At 39.8% G+C, this 20287-nt stretch overlaps 1 protein-coding gene across 4 annotated transcripts in view; it reads right to left on the bottom strand.

Moving 5' to 3' along the window:
- slc38a9 (solute carrier family 38 member 9) overlaps nucleotides 1-20287 on the bottom strand; it is a 48314-nt gene that overhangs the window by 15523 nt on the left and 12504 nt on the right. For 2 of the 4 annotated variants that reach the window (XM_039780006.1, XM_039780007.1), the window contains exons 3-10: nucleotides 19808-19937; nucleotides 12429-12547; nucleotides 12266-12329; nucleotides 12036-12129; nucleotides 10271-10441; nucleotides 8660-8719; nucleotides 4460-4663; nucleotides 2853-2960 (exon numbers count right to left, since the gene is read on the bottom strand). In XM_039780006.1, coding sequence (XP_039635940.1) covers nucleotides 2853-2960; nucleotides 4460-4663; nucleotides 8660-8719; nucleotides 10271-10441; nucleotides 12036-12129; nucleotides 12266-12329; nucleotides 12429-12547; nucleotides 19808-19937 — 950 coding nt within the window. Of the gene's footprint in view, nucleotides 1-2852; nucleotides 2961-4459; nucleotides 4664-8659; nucleotides 8720-10270; nucleotides 10442-12035; nucleotides 12130-12265; nucleotides 12330-12428; nucleotides 12548-13602; nucleotides 13719-19807; nucleotides 19938-20287 lie in introns of those variants that run through there. The other 2 variants (XM_039780009.1, XM_039780008.1) reach the window with 2 other exon arrangements.

The raw sequence follows: 20287 nt of genomic DNA on the forward strand, positions 1-20287 counted from the left end.
CTAGCGATGAAGTGCGGAAATGGAAAACGCGTTTTTCCGTTGTGATTCGGCCAGAAACTTCAACATTGTGAGGCGAACAGATCGTTTTGGAATATAAAGCTTGGATATTACATTTCCTTGGACTTTTGTGGATTTATGAAAATCAAGTTTTGGCCAAAATACCACTTTGTTGCTGAAAGGACAACGAAATCAGGTATGGATGCTCTCTCGACAGCTGCGCAGATTATGGCTAAATTGTTTTATGTAAATTGTTTACTTTGTAACAGTTGTGTAACTGCTATAAATCATCGTATGCTTTGTATGTGGGCTTAAATTAATCATTAGAGGCTAAGCTTTCAATTGGTGTGTCGCATGGCTGTATATTTTGAATATTTAATGCTTTAAAGTTATAAAAACGCGAATGAGTGGAAGTTTTATCGAGGTTACAGCGACGCAGTGTCCCGTCAACGGGGCAGTGATCCGAGAGGTTGATCCATATATAAGGCGCTCCGGATTATAAGGCGCACTGTCGTTTTTTGAGAAAATTAAAGGCTTTTAAGTGCGCCTTATAGTGCGGAAAATAAGGTAATTAGTAAAGTAAAGAGTGAAATGGCAACAAAAAAAAAACACCACAAATGTTCATTACTTCCTACAGACAACAGGGTTTATCTCTTTAGGAGCATGAATGTGTTTAATTTCATAGCATTCTGACTTTCAGATTATGAGATCTGCTGCGTGCAAAATATAATATTTTGGCCCCAAGGTAGCACTAGAGGAAAGCTCATAGAGTGTCCAGAATGAAAAAGGTTCATCCTCTGGGGAGCACCAATGAGCAGAGTACATTTTAATTTCAACCAGCGGAATTATTATGACTGTCATTAAGAGACTGAGGGCCAGATGTACTAATGCTTTTGCACCCACTTCAGGCGTATTTGTTTCGCAATGTGCACGTAAAAGCATGGCGAGGTATGTAAACTTAGCACAAAAAGTAAGGAAATTTGTGTTTGGTAGATTATTTCTCTGTGGTAACAATGCTTTTTGGCAAGGAGCAAAGCTATAACGTTGGAAAGCCTGTTTAGTTCCCTTTCAAATGGTGCCCCATTTGTAAGGAACATGCATTTGTGGGATGAGCAGCAGCGCTGAGTATGTGGGTTGCACCCATGAAAACTTTGCCAAATCTTCTCAGCTTATTTTGCTGTTGCTATTGACACTTTAGAGATGAGATTTTGCAACCAGTGGCAATCCCATATCTCCACAGTCTGGGACCGAACTCTATCCTCCAAGATGACAACGCTTGCCCCCACAGGGGGCGCAACCCACATACTCAGCGCTGCTGCTCATCCCACAAATACATGTTCCTTACAAATGGGGCACCATTTTTAAGGGAACTAAACAGGCTTTCCAACGGCATAAGATTTATTGCCAAAAAGCATTGTTACCATAGAGAAATAATCTACCAAACACAAATTTCCTTACTTTTTGTGCTAAGTTTCCAAACAGGCAAGGGAGGTAAGGGAGCTGAAAATGGCAAATTGCGCTTTTCCATGTCATGCATATGCATTCATGGGAGGGTGAAGGGGAAAGTGGTAGTTTCCCATAAAGAGATGGGAGGGGAAGCGTAAAGTGCGTACGTAAAAAAACTGCACCGCTATTTTGCGGTGAAAATTCTCCACCTCTTAAAAGCAGTTGTAAACCAGGCACAAGCGGGTTTCCTGGCATATGCCTACTGGTGAAATGGCAGAAGTAATCCGAGCAAGACGGAGACATAGGCCAAGGAGACGAGCTGAAAGGATTTTTGCCACAAGGATCCAACTTTTTCAGTTGAGTGAACACGAAATCATTAAGCATTACAGATTATGCAGCCATGCAATATAACAGTTACTGGAAGAAATCAAAGATGACATCCAATCTCCGACTCAGCCTTCACATTCCATTCCAGCAGCTGTTCAACTCCTCGCTACATTACAAATATTGGCATCAGGATAATTTCAAACAGTCACAGCATCAGCAGTGGGAATATCGAAGTCTGCACTCAGCTGTATACATACATTTCCCCACCACTAATGCCAAAATAGCACGCATCAAGCAGGATTTTTATGACATCACCCATTCAATTGCGCTTTTAAATGCGCGCAATTTACGGTATAGTGGGCGGAGAAAGGCACTGATTACCTAATGAACTGTAAATACGATGTAAGCTGAAGTATCACAGCGTGCGCTTTCTGCGGGTTGGCAATGGCGTTGAGAATGCTACTTTCGCAATTGTACGTAGATCTGGCCCAGAGAGAATTTTGGCAAGATGGTGGAGCTCGGGGAAGGGTAAAGAAGGTTATTAATATGACTAATAATATCAAACTGCATGGCAGAGTTGGTCATCAACCAAAGACACTTCATCCACCAATTACATCAACAGACACAGTAATAAACTCACCAATGTAAACTCTGATCAGTGGAATACGATATCTCAATTTATACCACGATCTTGATAAATATAATAATATAGTACCGTTTTCAAAAGACCTATTGAGAAATTGATAAACGATAATATAGTAAATACCTATAATGTCTGCTTCTGGCTAATCCACCAGAATTGACAACTATCCAACCACATTAATGCAATAATCATATAAAAATCCATAAAGCAATTCTGCTTATTGATCAGCAACATTGTATTCAATGGCCTTATACACCTAAAGATGTAAAGGGGGGAGAAAAAAACAGTGTCACAGGAAGAACCTTTTTTAATCTGGACTTCAAGCAGGAATCAATATCCTCATATATAATGGGACTACAGTTAGCTAGAGTCTAATAGGTCCATGTGACTTGCTGTGGAAAGATAAATAAATAAGCATTCAAATCTGCACAAGCCTTACCTGCAACATAGATCTCGGTTGTGTCAAACCAGTGGAACTCTAGGTGGAAGCCGAGGTGGACAGCTTTAATCGTTACCAGCACAATCAGGTAGACCACTGATATGGTGCCTGGACAAGACAGAAGGACGCAACAATGGATGGATGGATGAATGAAACAGCACACAGCATATTTACAAGAAAAACCAGGGGCCTGTTCCAGAAACCAGGATTAACAAACTCTGAACCTAAGCCTGAACTCTAAGTTGAATAGTCCCGAGATAAGAACAGCTGATCAGAGTATGTATCAGTATGTTCACTATGAGTTAAGCGAGACCGTAGCAGCAGCAGGGAAAGTTAGAATTGACTTATTGAGTCAATAAATTAAGTCCTCTTATTCATTATTCACCAAAGTGAAATTTTCTTAATATATGATAAAGTGGTGGAATCTTACTGTATATTACAAAACTTTAAATACTGTATATACATTTAGCTGTAACCTGATGAGGACAAAATGTAGAAAAAACATAAAGCACAAAAATATAGATCAATCAGATAAGACATACAGTATTTTACTTACAGACAAATGATTGTAATCTCATATTTTACATACACTCATTGGCCACTTTATTAAATACACCTGTAAAATCTACTGCATCTTACAGTATGTGTCTAAAGCTTCACTTAGATTTTTAAACAGCGATTACTTAAGAAATGCGCAGTAACTGTTTCAGTGCAGGGGAAGTGACTGACACTTACAGTTGTCTTGTTGATGTGCACAGAATCCCATTGTCACAAAACCTCTCAATTTTGCAAAAAAGGACAACGCATAAACCTGATTCTGAGCTAAGAATGACTCCACAATGTGTAATATTTAAATGGGAGGGAAGAGATCCAGGGTTAAAGGGATCTGTTTCTGGAACTGAAACTCAGTTTCCCTCACCTCAGGGTTAACAAACTCAAGAGTTTACACTAAACCTGCTGTCTAGAACTGACAGCACATACAACTTATACTATTTATGAGGCTAAATATCGTCTTAAATTTTGGATACCGTAATATAGTGATATGACACGAGTTGTCTTTTCCTGGTTTTAAAGGCTGGATTACAGTAAAGTGGTGTAATTTTCTGAATTTGCCTTTACCCACTCAGTCATTGTATGCACATTACTGGTGATTATTTATCAAAACTTTTATTGTGTTAATATTGTGTGGAAGCACCAATAGTCAACCCTACAATATTAATATTGATGTATTTGGTCAAAAATATTGTGATATTTGATTATTTTTTTATTCCGCTGACTTCTAATTTAGCTACTTGGTTACACCTGCAGTCAGATATTAGATTATTTTAAACTGAAGTAAAACATCATAAGTCCAACACACTGGCAACTAGCTGGCTACCAAACATCAATTAATGCTAGGATTCAAAGTCAACCAAAGACCTAAAGAAGCCCATTGTGATTTTTAGAGCACCTCCCCTACGTCACTGCTGATGTTTCAAAACACAACTGTGAGTTAAAAAAAACTCTGGTGGCAGTGGGTGCTTTTATTTAAGGTAATGTCCACGCCTTCTGACTTATCACAAACACTGCTACCCACTCTTCATGTCATTGCTCTTGCCCCATCTTACCCAAGAAAGTAAACCGTGCGAAGAAGGCGGCTGAGCGGAAGCAGAGCAGCGGCAGCAGCAGGATGATGAGGTAGAGGGGGATGGTGTTGGTTTTGCTCCACCAGTGTTCAAAAGAGGTGCCATCAGAAGTGTCATTTCCACTGATGTATAGTGTGCTGATGGTGTGGTTCCCTCCGGGTTCAGTGTTTGGGTATGGACAGATGACTGGTGAACACATCAACAAAGCATTAGCATCCAGAAAGTCAGTTTACTAACCGAAAAAGTTTATTTTCCTACTGGAGATTATTATTAGGAAACACCTAATCATTTTTAAGAAGTGTGCAGTCTAAACATGAAGTTGCAGAATATTTCACAGAATCTGTGGTACTGTGGTGACCTACAATATATATTCACTAGAGACTGCAGCTCCTTTAAGTAGGGAGCTCACTGGGAAGAGAGGGGGTTTCTGGGAAACTATTTGAGCTTATTGGCAGTACTGTGAGTTTTACCTGTGTTACCTGAAGCTGTAAGCTGTCGCTAATAAGTGGGAGTAAACAGACTCAACTTGATTTCACTTCTCCATCTCGTTTGTCCTGCACACCCACAGTACCATTATTAGGGCCCGAGCGCCGACAGCGGCGAAGGCCCTATTGAAACTGAAGGAATTATTCATTCTTTCTTTCTTTCTTTCTTTCTTTCTTTCTTTCTTTCTTTCTTTCTTTCTTTCTTTCTTTTTCCCGTCAAATGAATTGCCTTTTTGAGGGGCTTAACATATTGAAAAACTCACCAAATTTGGCAGTCGCATCAAGTCTGGTGAAAATTTACGTATTTTAAGGGTTTTGCAAATAGCCGCACAAAAACGGCTCTCTAGCGCCCCCTTAAAAAAAATTGAGCCCCTGCAGTGCGTTTAACGTAGACTCACGAAACTTGGTACACATATGTAACAAGTCAAGATGTACAAAAAACTTCATTAGAGCCATACCCTAAACCCAACAGGAAGTCTGCCATTTTGAATTGAAAGTTCAAAATTAGTGCGATTTTGGCCATTTCCACATGTCGTACTTTAACAAACTCCTCCTAGAGATTTCATCCGATCAACTTCAAACTCGGTCTGTGCCATCTTAAGATGTTAAAGATGAAAAGTTGTTAAAAGAAAAACTTTTCGTCGTGCGTTTCGCCGCCGAAACAGGAAGTGGGTGTAACTCGAGCGTACGTTGTCCAACTGGCTCGAAACTTTTCAGGATTCATAAGAGTCCAACCCTGAGGACAAATAAAGGCCGATATTTACTTAAAGTCATAGCGCCCCCTAGTGGCAACAGGAAGTAGGCCTAAAAGTCAAGGTGCTATACTTTAACGAACTCCTCCTAGAGATTTCATCCGATGGACTTCAAACTTGGTCTGTATCATCTCAACACCTTAACGATGAAAAGTTATTAAAGAAAAACTTTTCGTCAGATGGTGTGGGTGTGGCGTGGCGGCCATTTTGAGTGTTTAGCGATGAACAAAGAAGTTGTTGTAACTTGAGTGTACGTTGTCGTATCTGCCTGAAATTTCTCACGATTGACAAGGGTCCAGGCCTGAGGACACCTACAGGCCAAAATTGCATTTTGGTCATAGCGCCCCGTGCTGGCAACATGAAATGCGCCTTATATGAAAAACATCATCCGATTTGCATGAAACTCAGAATGTGTGGTCTACATGTGATACTGAGCTGCCCCCTATAATATGACCACGCCCACTTACTCAGGCCAGGCCCCCTTTCATAACATTTGAACCGTTTAAGGTATACCCTTGTGTGAGGTGTCATTGAACTCAGCACAGACTTCCTTCTTCATCGGTGATGGTTTGACCCTCCCCATACCCTTAAGCCACGCCCCCTTTCATAACATTTGAACCATTTAAGGTTGACCTTTGTGTGAGGCATCAATGAACTCAGCAGAGAGTTCCTTTTTAATTGGTGTTGGTTTGGCCTGCCCCCTTTTATAACTAATGACCCGTCTGATGTAGACCCTTGTGTGAGATATCATTGAACTCAGCAGAGACTTCCTTATTCATTGATAATGGTTTGGCCCGCCCCCTATGCTTTAGCCACGCCCCCTTTCACAGCTGATGAACCGTATGACGTAGAGTCTTGTGTGAGGTATCATGGTATCATTGAACTCGGCAAGGAGTTCCCTTTTCATTGGTGACGATTTGTGGTGTCTGAGTGCCGAGCGAACGAACGGTCACAAGGAGCGCCATCTGCCAGTAACCCCGACGCGCGGAAAGGCGCGAGGGCCCGTCCATCGCTGCTCGCAGCTTTAATTGTTATTATTACTATTAACATTGTTTTCCAATGTAGCTCTTTGTAACCTCTATTTAGTAGAAATAAAGATCCAGGGACCTTAAAAGGTGCTCTATGCAATGTCACGCGTTTTTTAGGCTACAACATTTTTTTGTCACATACAGCAAACTTCTCCCCACTATTGTTAGGTTTAAAAAAGTTAAAAATATGCTTATGTTTTAGTACAATATACTTTTAGGTAAAAACATGTAACTTAAAAATGTAAACTGTTGTGTGACTGAGTGAAGGAATGTTTCAATACTGATTAAGCCTAATCAGCATTTGTTTGGCTCACACCATCTCCAGCTTCTAATAGAATTAATTAGGTCATGTCGGTTATTTAGCATGAAAGTAGATGCTGTAGAAAACTCATTGTCCCCACAGGAAAGGTAGGCCAACTGTTGTCTCTTTGCCACTCCCTGCTAGGCCAGACTGATTAGAACAAAGAAAATGTGTATCTCTGTGAATTGGCACTATACCATGATAAACGACCTTTGTCTGTGACCTGGAGTTGATCTAATCAGAGGTGTGTCTTTAACCTGGGACAGTTTCCATTCAGGGAAACACCCACAATTCCAAAGGAATATAATCCGGACCATGAGATTGTCTCAGGACTGTTTTTATGTGACTCCACAAGGAGAATCATAGATTCAGTCCGCTGTCAGCTGCAGTGTAACATTTGTTTTGTCATGTCGCATGGCTGCAATCTGTGTCCCCACAAGGGGAAGCATGTTCTGCAGTCTGCTACTGGCAGTGTTTTATGTTTTATGTTTAATTGTGTTTTGACTGTTTTCATGTTGTTTTATTAAACCTTTTAGTTAACTTTCAATTTCGACCCCAGCCTCTCCTTCGTCCTCAAATCGAAGAACACGTCATTTAGATATTTCTTACACTATCTGCTAGCTGCCTGTCCCCTGAACACACTGTAGAAAAAAACAGTCTCTGTAGACAGGCTCCACAAACTGCTCTAACCTGCACCACCAAACATAACAAACAGTCTTTCAGCCAATAACCGACAAGAAGGATTTGGGGATGGGGGTTGGAGGGTTAGTGCGCGGAAGCACTGAAGGGAGGGGGAGGGGACGGGATGAGGAGGAGGGAGGGGCGAGCTAGCCTCCGTTTTGTTTGAAAATACTTCAAACGTCAACAACAAGTGCCGTCACCCAACATCGCTTAGAGCACCTTTAAGTGACATCGGCCTATCGCACTAGTCCATGAAGTCCTTGCACCAGTACTCCAGGTTGAAACAGTTAGGTTTGCAGTCTTTCCAGTTAAACTGAATAATCCATTTGGCAGATAAAAAAGTCAATGTACATTTGTACAATTTTGCCTAATATACAAGTATTCGGGCAAGGCTTGATAACAACTCTGAGAGAACATGACAGGTCTTCAACAATGTCGGACCAAATTTGTTTAACAGGCAGACAGTACCACAATAAGTGCATGAGCGTACCCTCTACTTCAAAACCATGCCAGCACAATTTGAGTGGTCAACTATTAAATTAATCGCCAACTACTGTAATAATTGATTAATCAGTTTTAGTCATTTTTTAATGAAAAATCTTTGAGTTGTGGACAAAACAAGAACATTTGAGGACGTCATCTTGGGCTTTTTGGGAAACACTGATCCACAATTTTCACCATTTTCTGACATTTTAGAGATCAAACAACTAATCCATTAATTGAAAAAATAATCGACAGATCAATCAACAGTGAAAATAGTCATTAGTTGCAGCAATAGATATATCCACGAACAGTTTAGAGCTTTAAAGACCAAAGACAGCCTTTGTCAAAATTCTGACATTGTCGGGAATTGAAGACCAAATCCTCACAATTTGTCTTCTGCTAAAACCCACATCTACAATAAAGTTGAAAGTTGGATACGGTCAGGGACTCACCTCTATCTGAGCCGTTGGTTCCAAACTCTGAATCTGACATGTTGACATTGTGAGCATAGTCTGTAGACAGGAGAGGAAACCATCAGTTCAAAGCTCTTCTTGCGTGTTTTAGTGGTACAACATCCTAATAATGCACTAAATAACCGTTATCTATAAGCTGATGTGTCATCTCAACATTGCTATGATTTCACTTTCTCTCGACAGACAGAGCCAACCGTCTATGCTCCCGATCACCATCTTGCTCTGGATTTGGTGGATCATCTTTAGAGTGAATGTCACTGCAGAATTTGAAAGGTCAAAAGAGGTTTGGACTCTAAAAAAAAAAAAAAGGTCAATACTGATGTGTAATTCCATTATATTTGCAGAAGAGATAAATAACCTATGCTGTAGTGAATGTGACCATGTCAGCTTGCTAGCTACTGTAATTCTTAATACAATCTAGCAAATGTCAGCTCAATACAGAATCACATTGTCTAAGATTGTGCAAATATCCTTTGTTGTCATTGTATCTTACCTTGCTGTATCTGTCAGTTTAAAAAGGGACAAAATGTACTGAACATTATTATCACATCAAGCCTCATCTCGCTCAAAAGGACTGTGACCTAATGAGTGAGAAGTTTCATATTTGCTTAAAACCTTAAAAGTGTTGTGGAACATACATTATACATACATACAAAATGATTATATTTGCCAGTATAATCATGGCAAAATGTTACTAAAGAGACATATTTTACTAACTTAACCTTTAAAGTTGACTGTATTAATAATATAATAAACAAAATGTAGGTTGCCATTTTAAAACTGGCCACAACAGCAACAACAGATGGAAATTAGCCTGTTGAGCTAACTCTGGCTCATTAGGTTACTTTGCTGTTGATTTATCAACACTGTCCCTGTCAAATAAACTAATTAAAAATTAAAGTCATAATGCACTACATAACATGACAACGGACTCAGTAATGAGCACATGGCGAGGCAGACAATTGGAATTATAGCCTACGGTATGCGCAGTATACAGAGAATAGATTATTCAAATTTTATAACCGAACTCTTCTGAATACCAACATCTGGGTTGTTTATTTTCATTCATTTTCCCTTTTTCAGTTCCTGAAAAGGATTTGAAACTGGTGAGTTTGTGCTACTGCTGTCATCATCTTCACACACCGATTGCGAAAAGGTTCATGTTTCTTACATCTGTAAGTACAGTATATATTTGCCATATTACGTTACATATATAGCCATGTTGCCGAGTAGAGTTGGGAATTTTGGGGATTTTTTTCTGATACCGGTGCTAAAACAATACTTTTACCACATCCGTGTCGTAACACCAGAGAGCAGCACAGGTGTTTAAATGGCACCGAAATGGGGCACCAAAATCCGTGTTGTCATTCGGTCCGGGTTTTGGTACCCAACCCTACAATGCAGTTTCAGGTCATTTGAAGCAAAAATCAGACACATTGTACAGACAGAAGTGGCCATGGTACAGTACCCAGAGAGTGCCAAGTGTTTAGATGCATTTAAAGTGCTGAGTTGTCTTTGTAATCAACCAAACAGAACTACATAATTAGGTGATACCTCTTTTCTGGTAATGACAAGAGCATTGGGACTTACTGTAGATGAACTGTCCAGTGTTGTAGAGGAAATTGGACATGAGAACCCAGTAAACCACCATGGCTCCAATAAGTGACACCATCGAGAAGAACAAGCTGGACCACTTGCCAAACTTGCCAAAGTAGTAACTACAAACATCAGGGAATTCCCAGTCGGAAGTGTCCATATCTGCTGGACAGAACACAGAGAATAAATATGTGAAATACTTTCTGTCATGTCATAGACCATATCTTTGGGTACATTTTGGTCAATGCTTTAACATGTTTTACAGCGAATCATCCACAATCAGAGTTGAGACAGAGTCATTAGCTTTCCTTGCAGCCTTTTGATTTCAGAATTACCAGTCCTCACCCTGCTCCGTGTGGATGGGAGTATATTCAGGTCATAGGTAGGTACAATAGGTCCAAGATAAAAACACATCACAACATAAAAACCTAAGGGAGTCAAGTACAATTTCCAAGGTGTGTTACTGAGAAACATCTAATCAGCAAGCTCCTCTGTAGGAACATGTAAACAAAAGACACTCATCGCAAACACCTACTAGAGGCAATTAAACATCTTTTTTAATGAAAGAATAATAACCATTAGTTAAGTGCAGTAGGAAAATCTGTAATCACAAAAAAACAGGTATACCGGGGGTCCAAACACAGGACGCAACTCAGAAGCAAAGGTGCAGTGTGTCCGGGCAACACCTTCCTGCAGTGCACACTGCCTATTTCTTTTGCAGCCTTGGACGGAAGGGCTGGGAAGTGCAAGTCCAAGCTGAAATTAATCTCAATAGGGGTGTCACGATTCCCCAAATTCACCATTCGATTTGACATTTTAAGGTCACAACTCAATTCAAATTTGGATTTAAACATTTTCTTTTCAGCACTGACGGCAATGCCACAAGAGCCAATAGATGGCAGAAGGGTACTTTACAACAACTGTTTGAGTTTCTCAAAATTAACATTTTACAGAGATGTACATGAATGCACAATGGGGTCCCGTCGGAGCCCACATGCTTTACCTTCGTTATTTTGTGTCCGTAACTCACTCACAGGGAAGGCAACATGTTGCCACACGGTGACTTCAGAAAAGTAGTAGGATTTTCCAGTTCTGTATTCCCTTTGTATTTCTGACTCTGGCAGTGGCGATGGTGATTGGAAAGTGCAGCTGCATGCTACTGCTAAGCTAACATTACCTTGTGTCTTTAGCTGAATGCTACCAGCCGGTAGTTTGTTTTTTCTTCAGATGTGTGCAAGTAGGCGAGGTTTGATAGAGAAGAAAATATTTTCCAAATCGAAAGCTCATTTCATCGATTTTCAATTTAAAATTAAAAATCGTGACACTCCTAATCTCAAGAAATCATTTTGCACCTCATTCACGAGTGTTTACTATTTCAGGTACTGTTCTCTGCAATATACTTCAATTCTAAAATGTAAAAATATAAATGTATGGTATATGTTGAGTTTTTTGCTTTTGTTGTTTACTGTTTTGATATTATTGTAGAAAGAAACTCCTGAACCAACCAGAGTATGATGTATGAGTATATATACTATAGATAAACTAGAATACATGGCATTTTGGGCAGAAGCTCAGTGACAGAAGAAGTTTTTGACGACTAAATGTGCAAACGCTTTTGGCATGAGACACCCAAAACAAATCTCACACCAAATACGAGAAATCTGCAAAAGCTACTCCTTGATAAAAAAAAAACCATATACATTAAAACTTTTAAGCCACCATTAGCAGAATCATTTATTCTAAGCGTAGCTGGACTTACGTATTGCCTTTGGCGATTTGAGAACGATGTAACAACAGTAGAGCATCAGCAGGCCTGTGAAGATGAGGATGAGGATCCCCAGAGTGAAACCAGCCTAAAGGGACAAAGACAATAATTACTTTAGTTTTGTCCTGTAGTCAAATGTAATGAGCAATGATGCAAAGCTAGTCATTTCAGATGTGGCTGTGAACGAGCCAAGGACTTGAAGTATGTGGAATAAAGTGAATCACCTGCTTTATACCCCAAGGTATGCTGAGTATAGATGTGCCCATCATTGTGTTCCATACAGCAAATCTGTGAGGAGAGAAAAGCAAGGTAATAATCAAAGCAGTCAAAAAGAACATTTAGCTCAGGTGGATTTACTGATTAGACAGTTTAGCTGGCCGGGCTTACATGGTGATGATACTGGGGTTTTTAGAGGAGGGGTCGCTGCCTGTCACCTTGAAAGCTGTCCCCAGTGGGCTGTAGATGTAGATCTCCTCTTGCCGGGGGATCACATGGTTTGGAGGACTCTGAAGAAAAAACAAAAAACAGCAAAATGCTAAAGATAAATCCTCACAGGTACAGTAACATGAGCATGTACTGTAGAGCCCGAACCGGTAAAGGATTTTTAAGGCCAATATCGATACAAATATTTGGTGATTTAAAAATCCGATATTCCGATATATCGGCTGATATATATATATATATATATTTTTTTTAAATCCAGAAACACGTAACAAAACATAAACAGATTTCCCTAACATTAGTTATTTGTAGTTATTTATGAGTCCTCTGTAAAATAACATGATAATGCAGTTTAAAAAAAAACTTGGTGGTGTTATTGTCACAACAGAACATCAAAATATATTAAAGTTCTGAAAAATAAAACATAAAAATACAAACTTAAGATATGAAACTTAAAAGGTTAAACACAAGTGTTGCCAACAGGGACGCTGTAGAGCGCTCTCTGGTGGACAAACTATGCAACGCCAACACTCAGAACATGAGGTGTTTCGTCCGTTTTCATTTTATTTTTTAAATATTCATTTATCGGCCATTATAAATGCCGATACCGACAATTTTGAAAATGCCTAATATCGGCCGAAAATATCGGCCCACCGATATATGGGTCGGGCTCCAATGTACTGTATGAAAAATAATGGCATTATTTTCACATTATGGTTGTATAATATACAGAGACAAGAAAACAATTCTTACAGAATATATTTTACCACAATAGCGCACTCTACCAGTAACCGTTCATTAAGCTGAGAGGATTCTTTCAAAGTTAAAACTCATAAAAACCTCAAGAACGCCTCAGTGTTTGTCTGTAATCAGCATTAACTAGAAGGTTGGTTGGTTGGTTGATGTAGTTGATGACCTTGCAGTGAGGAAGGCCAGTAGGATTGCACTGTAGAAGTTAAGCGTGATGATAGGGAGTGAGTGTAATTAGTTCTTCAAATAACAACTAGAGTTGTACTTTTTATTTTTTACTTTGTACACTACACAGTATGTATATACTGCATTTAAAACATGTGTATCATTATTTTTACTTGAACGTTAAATCATGTTATAAGTTCCATACATGTGAATTTTAAGAACCAACTTGTTAACTTGAAACAAGCTCAACATGGTCTTGGGTTGAGGGCTTCCTGGAGAATTACTGGTTTGAACACCTCGTGAGATGTGTTATGGCTCCACCTAGCGGTAAATAAAGCACAAACACAGCTTGATTTACTGGTGTGTGTCAGTAGAATAAGTAAACCAGATTATTTATTATTATGGTTTATTATTTGCTAAGTTGTTTATTTTTTGTTGATTACTTATTAAAAGGGTACCCCCAGGGTTCTTCAATTTAAATATAAGACTTTTTAAAACCTTTCTTGAAACGGGATGAAATTGAATACCAACTCTGTGGCTTTGTGAGGGGTGTGTACTGTTAGAAAATGAATACAATATTTGTGCATTAACAGCTCTTGTTCTATGAACTAAATATACAAAATGGAAGAAAAAAAAACATTGACAATAAGATAATATTTAATGTCATGTAATGTATTTTTTTTTAAATAATTGCTTCAGTGATTCTTTTTATACCGTTCTGCTTTTGCGTCTCAAGGCTGCGTCAAAGGGGTGGGGATAAAGAGCTGGGCTCCGGGGCACCCTGGAAGCTAGTGCCCAAAGTACAAAGGCTCAGTCCTCACCGCAGCGGCCGCGGGTTCGATTCCAAATCATGGTCGTTTTCTGCATTTTATTCTCCCTCGTATCCCCATCTCAGTCCTTTCAGTCCCCCCCTCACCTGCCCAAAAAAAATAAACTTAAAAAATTAAAGAGCTGGGCTCCGGTTTGTTATTTCTGCGTCCCAGTGATTAGCACCTTTGATGCCGTCGGATGTGCTTTGGTCCACTGTAATCTCACCAATCGAAACACTGGCAATAGCAGGAAAGTTTTCCATCTATCTTTGCCAACAAATGTTTCTGCTGATCTGTATAAGATGGAGAACTGGCCAGCTGCAATTTCTTCATCTTTATCTCGCCCTGTGTAAAAAGGTAGCACGTCATGCTAGCACGTGTCTGTTTAATAGTGAATGCCATAAATTTATATGATCCAAATTTTTGTCAAAACTTGCCATTTTTAGCACGTAGCTTGGCGGTTGTTGTTCCCGTAGAAAAGGATTTGGAAAAACGGTAACACACACATAGCAGAATGGGAGGGGCAAAGCCGGAGCCACGCGCCGGATGCCAGGCTTTAACCTTCTTCTGTTGCGCCAGACTACGGTGTGACTGACTGACTCGCATGCTAGCTTGTTGTGCTGACCTCAGCACCAAATGCATATTAGTCTGTAACCTTTTCAGTTCATTTTCGATTTCCAATAGTGCAGATCCGAATGCCTTTGGACATAATTGAATAGACCTGCAACCAATCAGAGCAACAAAATGACATAGCTTTGAAAGACACAAGTTGGGGCTTTTAGAGCAGAAAAAAAGGGGCCAACAATTAATTACAGCTAAACAGTAAACTTAAATGAGGTTCTAAAAACATTTGAGGCGAGAAATAGGCAAAAGAGTAACAGAATCTTCAGAATCAGAATGTGAGTTTCGGGAGCATGGTGTGTTTTGCTGGACAGAGAATGCCAGTTACATCATTCAAGCGTGACGCTCCTCTGTCAGTCATAATCTTAAACCCGCCCCATGTGATAAACTGTTGTGATTGGTTTGCCCAGGTTTTCTCTGGCTGAAAATCTGTATGAACGGGAGGGAGGCCAGGGGACCTAGGGCGTTAAATGTGCTAGGTTCGCCACTCCGGGCACAGGAATGAGGGTGGACTTCTTGAAGCACGTGGGTATGACAGACTGAGCCAGTGACAGGTTGAATATCATTGTGAATACCTGGTATAATTGTTGGTCAGCACACAGTTTGAGGACCTGCTCACTGAGAATGTCAGGTCCTGCTGCTTTCTTGGTATTCACATGCTTGAGTGTCCTCCTGACGTTATTACCAGAAATGGAGATAGGTGTGAGAGGTGCACCCACCCATCCATTAACCCCAGCTTCAGTCGTTTCTGCTTGTTGGCTGCTGATGGCTTCAAAGCGACCAAAATTGTTAAGCTCAGAGGAGGGGGTGGGCTTGTAATCTGTCATAGTTGTTAGACCTTTCCACGTGCTTCAGGGGTCTCCCTCCTGGAATTGTAGATCCACTTTCGTATTTTGAGATACTAAGTCAATATTTTCTCATTATTTTGAGATACATTACCATTATTTTGAGATATTAAGTCAATATTTTGTGATACTAAGACAACATTTTGAGACATACATTTATAGAGGAGGTAGGCCATTATTACTAATATTTCCCACATGACAGAATGAGCTACCCTACTTTAGAACTACATTTATAAAGGAGGTAGTTAATTGTGATAGATATATCCCACCTGACAGAATGAGCTAAAGATGCAATGTGTAATACTGACAGCTGGTGCTTAAAATAGTTACTGCAGTACAAATTTAAAATACTGGAGAGAGTCGTCTCCCCCGCCCCCTCCTACTCAGACTCGAAGTTCACGGAGGTTGCCAGGCTGAGACCGCAGCATCCACAGTCTCGCTTTACCAGACCCTCCTCCAAAGCGCGATGAAGGAGCATCCACAACAATGTTGCTGGAAGCACGTCTCACATAACCAGACATTACTTTACAGCACAGCGGAGTAGCTAACGTTAGATGCTGGCTATATTGACAGTCATAGAAGCCCGTGCTCACGGAGAGTTCTGTACCCAACTAACAGACTCACTTTTTTCGGCTATAAAATTAGATTGAAATGACATTAAATGCCCGTCCCAGTAGCCGTGATAAATTAGCCTAAAGCTAATGCTTACCTGTTCAGTAGCAAATTAGCCAACTCAGCGTCCTTTTGGGATCTAAGCTGTCTCCATCTTTCAAATACATCTCCAATATTTACCCGAGGATTTTAACATCTCTGGTCACGCAACTAGAAACATGCCGTTTTTTTAGGTCGGGTAGAATCTATCTCCGTTGATCCTGTTCGTTTGTTTGCTGCTTTCATGGCTGTACTAACGTTACAGCTGTAGCCCACTGAGTTTATGTTTTTACAGGTATATCTGGCAACCCGGCCTGGCTGTCAAACTGGGCAGTTGACACCAACACAGGCCAAAACACAAAGAGAAATTCCGTCACTGAACAGAAAATTTCAATAGGAGAAAATACTGGCTTTAGCATTGTTAGTATAGATAGTATTTCAACTAAGTATGTTTCCTTAATATCTGGTGACGCATTGGAGTAATTTTTGGATTTATTACAGTACATATATTACATATTGGACATTTAAAGTACATTTATACAGGAGGTAGTCCATTCTGATAAATCCTATCCGACAGAACGAGCTACCCTACTTTAAATTACATTTATAGAGGTAGGCCATTCTGATATACATTTCCTGCTTAACAGAATGAGCTACCCTATTTTATACCATGGTCTGGGTGAATACTCGATTCTGATTGGCTCCATAAAAAAGGGTTATAAAATAAGAAAACATTTCACTCACTTGACTCAAATTAAACATGATTTGGGGCAACTGACATTAGTTTGCATAATTGTTGAGGGGCAAAAGAAAATGCAAATGCATTCTAGGACATTTCTTTCCCCATACGACACAGCGCGGTTACTTAGACAGTATTGTCTGTTTAAGTGTGTGCTAGCAATGCATCTTAGAGATGGCTCTGGTGTAAAAAGCATAATTTAGAAAGAGATAATTCATTCATTATGGACTGCTTTTATATAGTGCTTTTCTAGTCTTAACGACTACTCAAAGCACTTCAACATAGTACAGGAACCATTCACCATTCACACACATTCATACACTGTGGCCGAGAGGCTGCTCATCAGATAAACATTCACACACATTTACACTCCGATGCACAGCATCAGGGGCAACATGGGGTTCAGTGTCTTGCCCAAGGACACTTCGACATGGGACTGCAGGGCTAGGGATCGAACCACCAACCTTCCGATTGGCAGGTGACCGCTCTACCACTGAGCCAGAGCCGCCCCTTCATTAGTTCTATCATTAAGCCCATAAACGTATATATGGCGTATATGGAAAAAACAGCACTTTCTGTGGACTTTTTAATGCTTACTTTGCAATTGTCAAGTTGCTGCCACAAGTGTTTTCCTGTGCTTTCCGAAGTAGCCCGTCGATTGAGGATGTCCCTTCTGTGCAATCATTGCCATTCTTAACTTGTTTTGTCATCAATTATTTTGCTAATATTTGTCAAACATTGAGGCCAACTCTCCTCTCTCTACCCTACAGAAAACCTCAGCTGAAAAAACATTTTCTGCCGTCAGATGAAATAGTGATTAGATTAAGGGTTAATTCATGCAGTCGCCGGTCAACAAAAACAGGCAAATATGTTGAATTGTATAACATGTCCTCAGCTAAACTGGAATACGATGAATTGTTTTATTAATGTTGTAAATACAATGGATAAGAGTTCTGGAAAAAAATATAATCTAGTAAGTGGACCTTGAGTTGTTTTGTTTATCTGAACAGAGCTTTACCCTGCTGTGACAAACTAAAATACCTGTTATAATATGTCTGTCACGACCACCTATCCATCGGAGTACACATACCTTGCAAGGCACTGGGCGCTGGTGCACAATGTTTGTTTGTTAAATGAAAGAGGAGGAAGAGGAGGATGATGACATTTCTACCATGTTCTAGATGTAGATGGTAAATAATCTGTAAACACTGGTGAAGATGGATTGATGTCCGATATTAGACTGTTTTCAAATGTATATACATCCCCACTGGTTAGATTTCCTATCAGTCGCTCTGCAAATAAAACCAACACATTGAAAATGTCCTTAATGTGGTAAAACTGTGTGGCCCCAGCAATGTTTTTTTTCTTTAAAAATTCTGCTGTCCACCATTTTGAGAGGAAACAATACTGTGTATACTTAACATGATCTTATCAGACAATGGGCATTTTTCACTGAAGGTTCTTATAAACTTAAGCTGGCTGAAGAAACCATTTTTGTCAGTTTTTTTTTTAATTTGTTTTGTGTAAATTCAACATTGCTAACAATTTATCGATCAATAGAAAAATTATTTCGAAATAGCAAATGTTACACTTCATAAAAAGGTATTGTACTCATCACACAAGGTTTATTGGCTCAGTCCGGATTGCCATTTCGTCAGGAAGCGGACCTTGGTCTGGACTTTGAGAACCCCTGCTCTAGTTAGTTACCATGTAGTGCACTGTATTTACCATCCATTGTGACCACTGACCATTACAATGTAGAATTCTGAGTGCGAAATGTATCTACTATACACATGCTAACAATCCCACAGTGCAATGTGTCACAATTACAGATTAAAAAATAACAGCCATGCAAATGGGGTTTAACAGTGTTATGAAAATTGACATTATCATCCCGTGTACATTTGCTTATCTGAGTTAACTGTTCACTACATAGTGTTTTCCCTAGGTTTGTGGAAGATTTAGGTGCATGTAGTTGGCGGGGGGTTTAGGGGTCCTCCCTCACGAATTTTTCAAAAGAATTAAATGCAATTTCACATCATTTTGGCCAATTATTATTACCATATTTGTGTCTAAATCATTGGAAAAGCTAGAGCAGATGAATAAAAGCACATTTAAAAAGCTTCAAGCCAAAACATCTGCAATTCTGTAAGTGCGGCTGACATATGCTGCTCCAAATTTTAGGAGGCCCATAGAAGAAAACACAATGCAACATACCAAAATAATTAACATAGGCCCATACATGGTGTATGTCTTGCTTATTTGGCCCCTTTCTGCTGTGTGTTGTGTAAATGTGTAGGTAGGGCTGGACGATTTATCGAAAACTGTGTCGACATCAAAATTCTGAAGCTGTTATCGGTGTATTTTTCCCATGACGATAATTTATTCCTGTTGATAGTCCTACTTTCTCCTTAAAAACATTCTTCCGCGTGTGTAGTCACGTGACTTCGCGGACCAGTCAGCCACATGGAAAGCATAATGGAGGATAACTCAAACACAGAGTCCGAGTCAACTGAGCAAAAACGTTGTCTGGAAACATTTTGTTTTCAGAAAAGATGATTTAGAACAATGTGATTGATTAATTATCGTTCATTTATCGTTATTGAGGTAAAATGTGCAATTAATCAGGTTTTTGATTTTAGGTCATATCGTGCAGCCCTATGTGTAGGTAATTAGTGCATTGTGCCAAGGTCATGATAACCTGTCCCTGGCTACAACACCTAACTAGGTAGTGATGCAACCTACTAGCAGTCTGTCAGAAGAGGCTGTCAGTCTGCTGTAGTAATGGACTCGGCTGTTGAGGATGGCGGCTTCTGCAGAGACTCTCTCCTGCGGGTCATCACCTACGATATTCCTGGGCTCTACGTGGAAGGGCCTAGAAGAAGCAGACAAAAATCGTGACATTACTAGCAATATTCCATCTGTCAAATCATTTTCATAATCCATTACATGTTTAAGTCGCGCAAAAATGCAAAACATTCTTTGTTCCAGCGGGTGGATTTGCTGTTCTTCTCCGCTTCATATCATTCTGAACTGAAAATCTTAAGGTTCTGAAAGTTGGACGGACAAAATAAGCAACCTGTTAATAGTCACCTTGGGCTCTGGCAACTAGTAATGGGCATTTTCCCATTGATTTCTGACCTTTTATAGACACACAATTGATCATAAAACAATTGAAGGACTGAAATTAAGAAACAGTTAAATGCACCCTTAAATTTGAATTAA

Source organism: Perca fluviatilis, chromosome 17, assembly GCF_010015445.1.
Source record: "Perca fluviatilis chromosome 17, GENO_Pfluv_1.0, whole genome shotgun sequence".
Lineage (NCBI taxonomy): Eukaryota > Metazoa > Chordata > Actinopteri > Perciformes > Percidae > Perca > Perca fluviatilis.